The 14,727-nt window shown below is 44.8% G+C and overlaps 1 protein-coding gene across 2 annotated transcripts in view; it reads right to left on the minus strand.

Moving 5' to 3' along the window:
* Positions 1 to 14,727, minus strand: part of AVIL (advillin) — a 316,912-nt gene that overhangs the window by 76,252 nt on the left and 225,933 nt on the right. For both annotated transcript variants that reach the window (XM_078688810.1, XM_078688800.1), the window contains exons 13-15: positions 9,695 to 9,853; positions 8,020 to 8,199; positions 6,339 to 6,484 (exon numbers count right to left, since the gene is read on the minus strand). In XM_078688810.1, the coding sequence (XP_078544936.1) occupies positions 6,339 to 6,484; positions 8,020 to 8,199; positions 9,695 to 9,853 (485 nt within the window). The remainder of the gene's footprint in view (positions 1 to 6,338; positions 6,485 to 8,019; positions 8,200 to 9,694; positions 9,854 to 14,727) is intronic.

Genomic DNA, 14,727 nt, shown 5'->3' on the forward strand with positions numbered 1-14,727 from the left:
AAAATGGACAAAATTTAAGAGCACAACGATGGTCTGAGGGCAAGGGCAACGCGGCCAACTTTGGTGCACGGGACTAATGTTATTACACCAAAGTTCTTTGAAGAACAGCAGTTAAGATCTGCTTATATACAAATTGCTCTGCTACTTGAATTAACGTTAATTCAGTTTATTTCATATCTGGCCGAGGGGCCAAAATACCAGGAATGTTTTAAGGCCACATAACGGATAACGATGTGGTCTGAGGGCAACGCGCTCACCTTTGGTCCTGGGGACTAATGTTCGAACCTCCTGTCACGTCGACAATAAAAAATACACAAACAATGTACATTTTGTTTTGGTGGCCAGCATTCAAAAAATAAATTACTTTTTATACACTGCAAACATCCGATAGAAAGCGAAGATTTGGCGTTGAGGTGAGGGGGGAGATGGGGGCCAGGGCTTAGAGGCGGGTTCTCGCAGGCGATTCCAAAGACCGCGTTGTTTTGCCATGCGACATGCTGTACTGCGGGGTAAAGTACGGCCCCATAGAAACCAATGGAATCGCGCTGCAATAGATTGCGCGGTGAAAACAGACGATGTAATGGACTCGGCGATCAAATAGATGCGGGGAAAAAGCGCGCGATGTAATTGTGCGCGATGGAACGTCATACATTCATTGTGGTCTATATAGCATTGACTTATTATTTAGTATTCGCTTTGGACCTTTGTTTGTTTGAACTTAACTGATTCCCATGGTCCATAGCTACCCGCTGGGTCCCCTTGTTTTTTCAATCGTCAGCCGTGAGTCAGCAGGGGGTTACTGCAGGCAGGCACTGCCTGCATTGTGATCACTGTGACCTGAAATGTCCAGAGATTACAGAGCACACCACTACACCTCTGCACATGCCCTCTTACCCTATACCGAAAATGCATGTTGAATCTTCTGACACGTAGTGGATGTGCTGATAGTAACTTGCCAATAGCAGTCTGGCAGCCATGGCACGAGTTGCATATTCTGAACACTGGCAGCGCGACAGCCGTGTACAGTGTGATGGTAGCAGCTCCCACTGCACATAACACAGGACGTGTCATACCTGTACCGCAAGATGCAAGCATAGTCCATACTGTTCGGCTGTCAGTCTCCTGCCAAACGGTATATTCTTTCTCATTCACTATTTTACAAAACCAATGCACATAACGAAATCACTCCAAGATCATTCCACCCGTCACTTGTATGTGATTCGTTTACCGGATACCGTTCTAAGTTGGATGGGATTTGGTATTTCCATAGTTGCGTGGCTTCAATCGCTGTAGTGATTGGAATTCCTGGAATTTGAGATGAACTTGAAGCCGTTCCCTCGTTTGAAGAGGCTTGTCTCTCGTTTCACTAATTAGCAGCTTTGCCGGACACACTGAAGGGCAGACGGGTGGATGTGCTGATAGAAGGTAGCTAATTAGCAGCAGTAAACGAAGTCCCGTTGGGTGACCACAACATTTAAAAACACGGGAAACACAAGAGCGAAAAGCAACACGTAACCAGCACAAAACAAAACAAGCACTGGAGGGGAGATGGCTGTAGAAAAGGAGCGCGTTTTGGATTTGATGGTGAAGCATTTCGCTTTGTCCCAATAGTCTATTGTAATTTTTAATTTGTTTGTTGTCTTTTGTGAAGACTGTCCCTTTTCTCTTGCTGCCGAGTGCACCTTATATGCGGCTTTGCTGAGCCTCCCTTTGAATGTGCTAGCATGAAGGGATGCCACTGCTAAATATAAAACAAAACAAGACGGTACTGCGGCCGTCCGAATAACAGAAATGTGTGAGTATTAAGATTTTCATTGCAAACACTGGAATGACTTGTACAGTAAACACTATCTTCTAGCTCTCCTGGTGATATATTTGTAGATATAATGCCAACATAAATACCCGCTAAACCATACAAATTTAAGGGAAATGAAAATAAAAGTATTGCGAGAGATAACTCATACAGGCAACAGTAGCAGAACAACTAAGGATCACAGCAACTCTTCTCCCCATACCGGTACAGCCCAAGCTTTACCTGCTCTTGTATTTCCGCCATGCTGCAGCTGACAGCAGATCACATGAACATAAAAGGAAGAAGGGAAACTGAGGGACATAGCTTTCGGGCACATGGGAAATGGAGTCCGTGTTGTAACTAGAACTACGTTTTTCACTCTCCGCCCCCTTTTCGCACCGTTGCGCAGACTGAAGAGCTGCTGCAGAGTTAACAGCTTGTACTCTTATCGATGAGTAAACAGGATTTTGTGTGTTTGTACACAGACTCCAATCAGTAGAGAAACTGAATCTTGTGTTTTGGGGTGGAGGGAGGAGGTGTATAAGTCGTAATTCTTCAAGCAGAAAATAAGAGAGGCTTTTGTAAACAAGCACAAACACGTGCGCCTCGCGCGGTGGGGGGAGAGGAGGGGGCGGGCATGATTCACTCTCGGGAGAGATAATTGCTGCCAGATGGTGGCGCGTGCTCCCGCGAGTGAATCTCCTGACGTTCACGCGTTGCCATTGATGGCAATGAAACGCGTGCATGTGCTTGGCTGAAAAAAGCGACGGGAAAAGGTCTTTTTGCCTTGCAGCGCATGCGCGCTGCGAAGGCAAGACCTAAAAAGTGCACAGATTCCTAAAGCCCACAAAAACGAATTCTGAAAAGCAGTCAAAAACAGGAGGCCAGAAGGCAAAACGTCAGGAGAAACCTCGCCAAGGATGTCAGGTCTAACAGGAACAATAAGTATGAAATACACTATATTATTCAGCAAGGCTACTTGTTAGGGCCTCATTGGTATTTTAGCTCTGTTGCAATATTATGGGCCCAGTATTAATGTTTCCAACAAGTATCTCCTCTTGACTTAAGATGGATCATGAGTTGAACTCCTCAGAATGGAGACTATCTTGGTGGACCCAGAACTATAGGTCCTTGTGCACAGGTTTTGACAAAATATGGGACGTTTACTTCTGCTGTTCACGAGGGGCAGGAAGGTGGTCCGTCTCTTGCTGTGATTCTACCACGTGCAGATCATCATCCGGTAAAACTGGGTTCATTGTTCCTGGATCTGGAAACTTCGGGTCTGGAAATACTGGACTCTAGTCATCTGGAGTGGTTTATACATACTCGTAAAGTGGCCTATGTTGAAAAGAGGAGCTTTCAGAGGCCCTATAATGTAAACACAAGATTAGCCAACAAGATTGTAAATAAATAGTCTCGGGTCTCATTTAGAGGCCATGGGGCAAGCAGGGGTTACAAGGCCTCTTTGTGGATGTGGAGGGAGGCCTTTTACAACTGCTGTCTAGGGGCCTGGCCAACTATGGAACTGCAGACAGAACAAGTGCACTCTTCAAGCACGTGACACTCAGGGTAGCGAGGAAAGCAGTGCACCGCTCCTATGGGAAGTAATGTGAAGGGTGGAGTCTCGGAGTTCAGCTGTTACCAAATAGCACGCTATGATGATGATTCAATACAGTGCTTGTCTTTTATGAAAGAGAAGTACTTTATTATACACCAACGAAACACCATATAAAACGATGAGGTTTTTCAACAGGGAAACTAGGCAAAAACACATCCAATTTAGAATATTCTCACAGATGCAAGCTCACTGTGTTTAACGCAGGCAGACGTCTGTGTTGGAAGCCCATAGGCAAGTCCTTCAATGCCCCGGTCATTGGCAACACCAACTGAAGCTTTCCTAAAACCAGTCCCGGTGTCTTATCAACACAAATTCAAGGGTGATGGGGTTAACTGAGAGAAAGGATTGCGAACTCTTCGCGAAACATTAGGGCAGTGGTTCCCAAACTTTTTTAACCTGTGGCTCCCTTGACCTAATTGGCAGTTGGCCGTGGCTCCCCACCATTTGTTTACCGGTGGGCTGGTGGGGGGGATGTAAGCCCAACCTCGGGAGTAGTTCCTGTTGTCTTCCTTAAATTAATTAGGATGCAATGAAGGTATTATAATCGTATTTGCAACAAAATAAAAATATATGAGTTGTTTAATAAAAAATTAATTAAGTGAGAAACGATACACAAGATTAATAGCCAAATATGTTTCCATGACTTAGCTCCAGAGGTTTCTGGCGTTATGTGAATGTACAAGTCACAGTGTGTTGTCATTACATATATTTAAGTAAGGACATTATATAACTTTTATCCACACCAGCACACCTAATATAAATATTGCATAATACTACTTCATAAAAGTGCTCCTCTATTTTTTGTGTATACCTTAATCTAGTGTTTGGTTACATATGCCTGGCTAAAGAACAGATTTCAGGTCGGCAGTCGATGGGTACGTTTTCTATATTATTTGTTTGTTGGCTGTAGAACAATTTCTTCAATGCGGAGTCCTTCCTCTTGTTCTGCTGTTGTGACAGTTAGTGACTTTGCTTTCAATTGGGCAGCATATTGAACCACAAAGCAACCAGGAGGAAAGGGTTTCTAAGCCTTCCAACTCACAGTAATTTTCTGTGGTATATTTGAAGTTAGTGCTGTGAGCCCAGTAGTTTAACTTTACTAATAGCGATCGGTGTGCTGGGTTAGAAAGTTCAGAGAAAAGGTATGACAGAGAGAGGCCTAGTCCTGGATACATAAATACTGACAAGAGCGTGTAAAATCTACTTCTATTCTAGTTAGTAAAAAAAACTAAGGGTGGGCAGAAGATCGGCAAGGCATCCATTTATAATAGCAGTATCACCAGCATTTACATTTGGCAGAATACTAAAAAGGTGGGCTCCACGGAGCTCGTTAAAAAATAAATCATAATTAAGGCCTTTAGTTTTATGCCGGGGCTTTAACATTCTAGATAGGGAATTTACGCTGGAAAACGAAACGGCGGGAACACGCACTGACTGGAAAAAGCATGCACGAGTCATCCTTATGCCGCAGTTTCTATCCTCAAGAATCGCAACCAATTAAAATCTCTCTGCGCTGTGTGTAAGTTACCATGCCGCTGCCAAGGACGGCTCTAAACCCCTTTTCTGATCGTTAACACCCTGCCTGTTGGTCTTTTCTATTCATGATTATAGGGTTCTCGAGTCAATTAGGGTCAGGTCAGGGTCACACCAAATATGTCCCAACCGTCTCATGCGCCTTGACCCGAGGGGAGCAGCTCCAAGGACACATGCAGCCAGCCAGTATCCTCACTTACTTTTATTTCTTTTTTTTTATATACAAATTAAGCACTTTACATATAAAATTAAATGCAAGCCTGAAAAAACAGAAATGACATTTTCAGGAATTGGAGCTCCAGTGAAGTATTTTAAAAACGGAAGCTTAATAGTGTTCTCACACAGGAATCCCTCCCATGTCAGTTAAACAAACCAACTCCCAGCCCTAGTCTTACTTACCGGCTAGAACGGCAGAACACGGTGGGCAGCAATAACGCTCAACGCCACGGTCAGACAGAGGTGTGTATGAAAGTAATGCGGAGGCTACATCTTTGAAAGTACATACGCACGTAATGCAGCAGTGTGCTCTTGGGCCAAACCATGTTCCCGGATTCTGCAGGTGGCATTTTGAACTCCCCCATATGTTGCGCCGTATGTTGCTCTGCGGCTGAAATACTTCGTGTAGCATTCAGGCCTGGCCGGACGCAATCTTTCCCAAATCGTGCGTGGCGCCCCTGGCTCCTCATAATGGCGCACCAGGGCGCCGCGGCGCACAGTTTGGGAACCACTGCATTAGGGGGTGGGAGGGTCCTCTCCTAATCCAGCATGAGTAGAATCCCAGGAATGACAATGATGGCCACAGGGCACCGGCAGGGGGCAAACAAAAAATAGCAGTAAGGGCATTGGAGCCAGAAGGCAAAAGCCCGCTCTCGATAACTCATTTGCCAAATCCAATTGCAAAATTAAGCGCACTGGTTCTAGGCCACGCTATTCAGCACATCTTGTAAAAGTCTCGCAGCGGCATACTTCTACTCCATGGGCACCCACTCCTTTCTTTTTAGATCCCATATTTGTATATTCCTTAATTTTATTGCCCCACATTTAAAGACCTCCCTGCAGACCGATGCCCCAGTTGGAAACTCGGCTGTTTAAAATATTCTGGGAGGCAGTATCCAACTTTCATATGGGGAAGTCTGCAGCCCTACAACGGGAGCTAACGAAGGGAACATTAACTGAGAACAAAGTGAACTCACTGAACTACAACAACATACTCTCTATTCATTTTTGCAAGCTGGTGATTAGTGCCTCCTAGAGGTCAAAGTTAAATAAACACTACAAAAGGCTAAATTATTCACGTGGCCATTCATGCCCTCTTTCCTGTTTTTAGTGCACTCTACAACTGTTTCAAGAGCGAATGAACTAAACAGACGGAACTCTTTGAAAGCCGAATGGTACCTCTTGTCGCTGGCGTACGCTGCTTTTCCTCCAAGAAGCTCCCAAAACTGCACCGTCTCCTGCCCTTCGGCCAGTGTCTCCTCGTTGCCCACGGAGATCAGGCTAGCCAGCTGCTTGGCCATCTCTCGCTCATCACCACTGGAACCCTGTGCAGGTCATTTAAGGTCACAGTAAATATATACGCACTCAACAAAGTGGCGACACAAGAAGAATACGACAAAGAGCGACCGCTAGACTAATCCGGCTGAGCCATGTCCGTGTCTATTCTCTGTTGGGCTTTATTGCAAGAACCTGTCTTTAATTGTATTCCATCACCTAAAAAATGAGAATCTAGCAGTTATAATGTAAAATATGCTGAACAGGCACATTTTGTCTTTGAAAGACATGGAGGCAACATAACAAGTAGATGCACAGGAACAAATATTAGATATCTCAACAATTGACAAGATTTTACACAATTACGTTAAATGACTTCCACTGTACAAGACAACAACCTGGTAATAAAGGGAGAGGTGAAGGGACAAAGAGAGGGGATGGCTGGGCAGCACTAGATACCTCCTTCCGATTTATCTTCCGTAGGATATCTTCGGAAAGCAACAACAGGTAAGTAATGCCATACAAAACAACATTTTTTCCAGGAGAATACTCCGATGACCCTTGTGCAATTGTTGACGTATTTAAGATAAGTAATCCTTCTAAAAGAGTTTCTAAAATAGGTTTACGTGCTGTGTTCGATCCTCTCTAAACCCCCTTTCAGCTCATGTGGATGCGAGCCAGAACTCCTTATTAATAACTAGTAGGACGTGGCTTGTAGGAGGAATTTCATAATATTGCCGGGAGCATGAAAAATCCCCTTCTCTACTTCGTCCCTTGCATTGTCAGCGCTGCCTACACCTTGTGCAGAGCTGCATGGACCTTACTGCATGTTCTATGACTCAATAGAGCAATTGCTTGTATTCACTAGTCTTCTTCCCTAGATATTACACGGTGACTCTGATATCGAAAACAGTGTTCAATTAAATCCGATCACTTGTTGTTCGAATCGCTCTCTCGCTTGCCCTAGTCTGTGTCTTTCTCTCTCTCATATACCATCTCTTCCTTTATTTCACTTGAGGCTGTGTTCATTTGGATACTGTTGCTTTCTTTCGTTGGGTTTATGGTTCAGCTGCTATGCTATTCTGACAATCGGACTCCAGACTGTCTTTAGTCTTCTGTAGATCTGCCCACACCTCCCTATAGCACACATGACTTAGGTGGCCACTCACATGTTTTGGCAATGTAGCAACATTGTAAAGTTTCTACACGGCTTACGCCTCAACCCATAGACCCCCCAACATAATTCAAGTCCCCACTGAGCCTAACATACTTTTTGGGCACTGCCACATTCCCCGTTAGGGTATCTCTGTTGCCTTTGAATCTCTTGCTCATAGTAAACAGTCCTTAATGTTGAAGGTATCTTTTTCCACATAATTCTAATTGATTGTGGAAGCGCAATGTTGCCCTTAAATGTTTTACAAAAAGAGTGTACATATATAAAAATCATTATTTTTGGATAGCAGCTGAATGATTTAGTAGGCGCATGATTTAACTTTTATGCTTTTTCCCCCCCAAAGAACTATGTGCTGGTGTCATATATTGGACATCACTAGTACTGTGTTCATGAATCATGTAACAGGCTCACCTTGCCGTACCACAGGAAATAGTCGACTTGTGTCTTGAGTAGAAAGACGTCGTTTGAGTTAAGTGAGGATGCAAAAGCAGGCACTTCCACTGCCTTGGTATTCGAGTGATGGGTCCCATGGATCTGGAACAGCCTCACTGGTGGCTCTGGTTCTGTATTGCCTTTGCGGGATGTCCCACCCTAAAAACAAAGTAGCATATATACGGATGTAAGTAGAACACTCAATGAATTAATTGATGGTGGGGATAGCGCTCCTAGTTTCAGTTACTAAAGAAAATAAGAAATCCTTTATTGGAGGCTAGGAAACAGTTCAACCTATTTTTAAAATCATCACCTTTGAAAACTGAAAAAATGTACAAAGATCTCCAAATAAACGGAAGAATTTGGAATTTTAATAGGCAGTTATTGTTTGCAAGCAAAGTTAAAATGAGTCCAAAGGAAATGAAAGACTGACAGAATTCAAATTACCTGCACAGATTTGTAGGTAAAGTGTACTAGTTTCCTATGAACAGCACAAACATTTGGACTATTGACTAAATTATAATAAAAGATTTGGAATCTGGTTTTTAATATCCGAGATATCATGTGCTGACCATGAATGGAACCAAATGACCTGTTTATATTCCAGCTACATCTGCAGATCAAAGGTATAGCGGAAGAGAATATCATAATATTTTGTGGGATCTCCCACCATAGGTGGTGTCATCCTTCTTTTCCTTATATGTAACGCTGCATAGCCATACCCAAGCAGCCATAGTTTGATGCAATTTCTCTTCTGACACCACCCCATAAAGCTCATATATTGACCCATAGACAATTGTTTCATATGCTTGACCGTGCCTTTCACCTACATTATACCCATTCTTGTTCACTGTCTCTCTTCAGTTCTTGTCCTTGATGACTTTATGTTGTTACCAATCCTTTCACTCTTTGTAACCTCCCAATATGCTGCCACCACAGCATTTTTGTCAGACTGACAACTCTTCCACACCCTCCGCATCCTTCATAAGACCTTCAAGTGGGTCACCCCGGAGTCAAGGAAGACAGTCACCCACGTACTCATCACCAGCAAACTGGACTATGGAAACGCTCTCCAAACCGGCATCAACAAATCCCTGCTCTGCAAACTCCAGACTATACAGAACACTGCGGCCAGATTCGTCCTCGGCATCCCCCAGCATGAACACATCAGCCAACACCTGCGGAGACTGCACTGGCTCCCCGTGGAGAAGAGAGTCACCTTCAAAATCCTCACCCATGCCTACAAATGCCTACACAACAACTGACCCAAATACCTCAACAACAGAATAAACTTCCACGCACCCAAAAGAAACCTCCGATCCGCCAACCTTGCAATAGCGGTAACCCCACGCATCCACAGAGTCAGAGCAGTCGGAAGATCATTCTCTCACATTGCAGCAAAAACCTGGGATGAGCTACCGACAGACATCAGATGCGCCCCCTCCCTGAACAGCTTCAGAAAGACCCTCAAGACCTGGCTCTTCGCCTAAACGGATTTGCCCCCCCTCTACACCTTGACACCCTCACTGGTGAGTGGTGTGCTTACAATTCCCTGATTGATTGATTGAACTCTCAATCCAGCCTCCACTGGGGGATGCAGGCAGTGTGTATGCATGCATACATGCATGTGTGCATATGTGAGATGTCTCATTACCTCAAACAGCACAAGTTTTCCCTTGAAGATGGCCATGAAATGCCGCGGCTCCTTGCCCATGGTTACGCGGACCTGGACTGGCTCCCCATTGAAATCCTGATCCAACTGCACAGCAAGAAAGGCAGAGGCTGCCAGCTCATCCTGGGTAGCATGCCGACCCTAGCACAGAAAGAGATGGGACATTCATAGACTTCAATAAGTATTCATGTTATTTATGTATGTTTAATACTGTACAAATAGAAACACAGCATATAATGTGGGATGCATAAAAATGGTTGGCATATGGATAATATTGCTAAGGACCTTATTATGATTCTGGCAGTCCACGGACCGCCAGACTCACGGTGGCAGTATCCTGACTGCCCTATTACAACTAGGGTGGTCAGGCCATCCTGAGATCGTCGCAACTGCCAGGAAACCGCTCTTTCCTGACGATACCACGGCAGTCATGAGTACCACTGCGGTCCCGCCAAGCATATTATGAGTTTCCTCTCTGCCACGGTTTCCGTAGCGGTGAGCCCATCATGTGGCTGCATACAGAGGGGCAAACATATGCCCCCCTGTGCTCATGCACCCCAGTACCTGCACAGCATGGACTGCAACAGTCCATGCCGTGAAGGTGCAGCCTTTGATGTTCCCAATGCAGTGCCCATTTCATAGGGACCGCTCTGGGAACACTAAAGAATCACCCGCCAGACCAGGAGAAAACTCCTGATCTGGTGGGTGGTTCGTACATGGGTTTGATGGTGCAGGAGCAGGGTGGTCCCACTCCTGCACCGTCAAACTCATAATGAAGCCCTAAGTGTCAAAGATGAAATGATGATTGCTGAGCTGTGGTACAACATAATCACAGGACACTAAAGTCACTGTTCTACATTTCATATATTTTCTGTGGAAATATCCACTGCATGATTATGGTTTAAAAGCACTTTTCTTTGAAAAAGCATTTTTTGATTTGCAAATAACTTTGGCCGCATCGAGGATGGGCACCAAAGTTGCTACTCAGTTCAGTTCAGTTTTGCTTTATTCGATTATGGATTTAAAATCATAAAAGCAAAAAGTTATAATAAAAAACATAAATCATACATACAATAGCACAAAGTATCTACAAGTTTAAAAGACATTGGTTTGGAAGACATTTGCCCTCCAGCGGTGATACTTTCCTTTAAAATACATATTTTCATACGATAGGCATTCACAGTTCTGCCCTTACATCATGTTCACCCTTAATAGGAGCAAGTTTAATAAAGATTTCCATTTATATATATGTTGCACACAGGTGCAAAGCGGTTAAGAGCGGAGGAGCTACAATTTTTCGAAGCATAGGATCTTCTACCCATCACCCATCACGTAATTATAACTGTACCCTACCTCTGGTCTTAAGGAGGGTATAAATGACACACTGGGGTAAAAATCATGTAAATCCCAGATCGATATTGGGCCATCATCTTCTTGGGGCTGCCAGGTTCATAGGTACGGGGCAATATGTCTAAACCTAAATTTTACCAACACTAGATCACCGGGAACATCAACACGAAGGCAACATTTTAGTGTTTACAGCTACGTGTCCATTAAATATCGGAAAGCATTTGGTAGTTTGACTCTCTTTACCTCCTCTGATAGGGATTTCAAGGGGGGTGGCCCGTCCCGTCCTCCTCAGGCCTCTGAGGGCCACCAAGGGCCCGCCCTTTGCCCGGGAGATGATAGGCGTTAAATAGTGACGGCAGCTGCGAGGGCGTCCCTCCCCTCAGGCTCAGGTGAAGAGCGCACGGGCTCCTGGTCAATGGAGTCCTGTACGCTAGGCGGCAAAAGTTCTCCCAATGAAAATACCCCTCCTGGGGCGGCAGATTTCTCCGTCGGAAGGAGAGCTTTGAAAAACCCCTCCTTGGGCAGCAAACAGCTCCGTGAACGCCCGCTCAGGGCAGCGATGCGGGACCCGCGCCAGCGGGTTCCGCGAGATGTTAAATTGCCTGCCTCTCGTGACGGCAGCTGCGAGGGCGTCCCTCCCCTCAGGCTCAGGTGAAGAGCGCACGGGCTCCTGGTCAATGGAGTCCCGTACGCTAGGCGGCAAAAGTTCTCCCAATGAAAATACCCCTCCTGGGGCGGCAGATTTCTCCGTCGGAAGGAGAGCTTTGAAAAACCCCTCCTTGGGCAGCAAACAGCTCAGTGAACGCCCGCTCAGGGCAGCGATGCTCACTTAGCATGGTCTGTTAAGATCCAGGTTGCCAAAGTTTGTGCAGTTCTGTGCAAGCAAAAAAGTTATGGGGTAAGGGTACAAGAAAAGATGTTCTTTTGCATATTAATCTACAGGAAACTTTGCTTGCAGTTACAGCAAAATCAAAGGGACAGATTTATGACAAACTGAAGGTTGTATAATGGTCCTGAGGCCACTATATGTTTGGTGGGACGGCCACGGTCCTGCCAAGCATATTACAAGTTTCCTCTCTGCCACGGTTTTCATGGCGGTGAGCCCACCAAGAAAACAGTGGTTACGAATAAGCAAAGGGGGCCCTACAGGGTGCCTTGGTGCCTCACGCCATGTGGATACACACAGGGGGGCACAACATGTGCACCCCCTGTGACCTGTTTAAAGCTGAGTCTGTCATATGGGGCCCCCTGCTTCAAAAAGTGTTCAATACCATCTTGCATAGAGGAGCCATTCCAGAAACCTGACGGGGTGCCGAAATTATTCCCATCCATAAAACGGGCGACAAAGGGTCACCTTGTAACTATAGGCGCATTAGCCTAATAGATGTTCACCCCAAAAATGTCTGTAAAATCCTTCTGATCAGAATTCATAATTGGATAAAGAATAATAATAATATTCTGTCTGATTTACATGCAGGATTTAGAGCCTCCACAAGCACCACTGACCAAGTTTTTATATTCCTCCTGTTAATATGGAAGGAAGTTACCATCAGAGGAGGTTATTTATACGTGGTGTTTGTGACTTAAAAACAGCCTTTGATTCAATTGACCGGACTCAACTCTGGCTAGCCTTGAGCGAATTAGGACTACCATCCTATATACTTAGAATCCTGATTCGGCTACACCATGACACATATGCCAAGGTTAGATGGAACTCCGATGGTAGCCTGACCAACAACATACTGGTTCAGAAAGGCGTACGCCAAGGTTGCATCTTTACTCTGACATTATTTACTCTCTATATCACTGGTCTAATTGGTGAACTTTTCAGTTGCGACGGTGACCCTCCGAAATTGGCAGGCAGAGCAGTGCAGTGTCTGCTATTTGCAGACGATACACTGCTTATCGCTAAAACACCTAGAGGAATCCAAAACCTCCTAAACAAATTTGCTAAGGTTTGCAAAGAAAAGAGCTTAGAAATAAACTGCTCCAAAACAAAGTATATGTCCTTTAATCCCTATAAATCTAGTAAGGGCAAACTTGCATTGGGTACGCAAGTTTTGGAGCAAGTAAAGTCATTTGATTATCTGGGAGTTCACATCAGTGATAGGCTGACTTGGAATGCGCAGCTGGCAAAGAGCACCTTGATCCTCCAGAATGTAGATTGTGCCCTAGTACGTAGGCCTAGGGTCTCTTCCTACCGGCCCATTTCACCTATCCTAGTATTGCATGGGGCGAAAGGTCTAGGAGCTGCTCTTTATGGGGCCGAGCTATGGGGATTGGAAAACCTTACAGACCTAACTACCACTGAAAACAAATTCATTAGAGCTATTACGAACTTGCCAGTGAATACACCATTCGTGCCACTAAGACTAGACCTCGGCCTAAAACCCATTGAATATTTTGCCATTTTCCAGGCCTTTCTATTCTGGGTAAGGGTGTGGACAAGCAACACAAAGGTCCCACTGAAGGATGCCATGGGTGAGCTGATTACATTGCACAGGCAAACGGGTTGAATCAAGTGGTTCATAAAGATCAAGGCATGGTTTTTAAAAATTGGGTTGGGGCAGCTCTGGGAGGAACCTGGGACCATTACTAAATCTTTGGTCCCTCTTGTTAAAAAAAGGTTCTGGGAACTGATGGTCTGAGAAAGTATTGAACACTTCGCACATGGCACTTTAACCATTAGGTTTTTAAATGTCAAGACAGCTTTGGCTTTGAGTCTTTCTTGGACGACATCGAGCCACCACAGGCACGAACTCTGTATAACCAGCTTAGATATGGAACCATTCCTTTAAACACAAGGAAAAGTAGCTGGGAAAATGTGGTGGTTAATATTCTGTGCCCCTCCTGCCTTGCTACTCCCGAGAGATTTGAGCATTTTCTTTTTTGATGCCTGTCCTCTGCTGATTTCAGAAGAACCTGGATAGCCCCTGTTTGTCGTATGCTTTCTATAAGGTGTAATTCGGAAGCTATACAAATTTTTCAATCTGATCCCAAACGTTGGCTAGTGTTTGCCAGCTCAAGATTCCTGCTATTTGCTTGGAGGAGGAGGCTAAAATGTGTAATACAGTCTATGAAAATGACTGTGTCCACATAGTTTAATTTGTCCAGATGGATGATTCAGCCTATTGTGTTTGTATTGGTTCTATAACCTTGTTTTTAATGGATATTTTGATAACACACCTTTAATGTAATATAAACTGTTTGTATTCTGATGTATTTTTTTTTATGATGTGAATGATCATATTTTTTGATCGAATAAAACAATCATAATATTACAAGTTTCCTCTCCGCCACGGTTTTCATGGGCGTGACCACACCATGAAAACAGTGGTGACAAAGAAACAAAGGGGGACCTACAGGGTGCCTTGGTGCCTCACGCCATGTGGATACACACAGGGGGGCATAACATGTGCACCCCATGTGTGCTTACATCCCTGTACTTGCATGGCATTGACTGCAGTAGTCCATGCCATGCAGGTACTGCCTTTGATGTTCCCATTGCAGTGCCTATCTCATATGGACTGCCCGGGAATGTCAAAGAACCGCCCACTAGACCAGGGGAAAACTCCTGACCTGGCGGGCGGTTCGTACACAGGTTTGGCGGTGCAGAAGCGGGGCGGACCCGTACCACCAAACTCGTAATGATGCCCTAAGTGTCA

This window comes from Lissotriton helveticus, chromosome 1_1 (genome assembly GCF_964261635.1).
Source record: "Lissotriton helveticus chromosome 1_1, aLisHel1.1, whole genome shotgun sequence".
Lineage (NCBI taxonomy): Eukaryota > Metazoa > Chordata > Amphibia > Caudata > Salamandridae > Lissotriton > Lissotriton helveticus.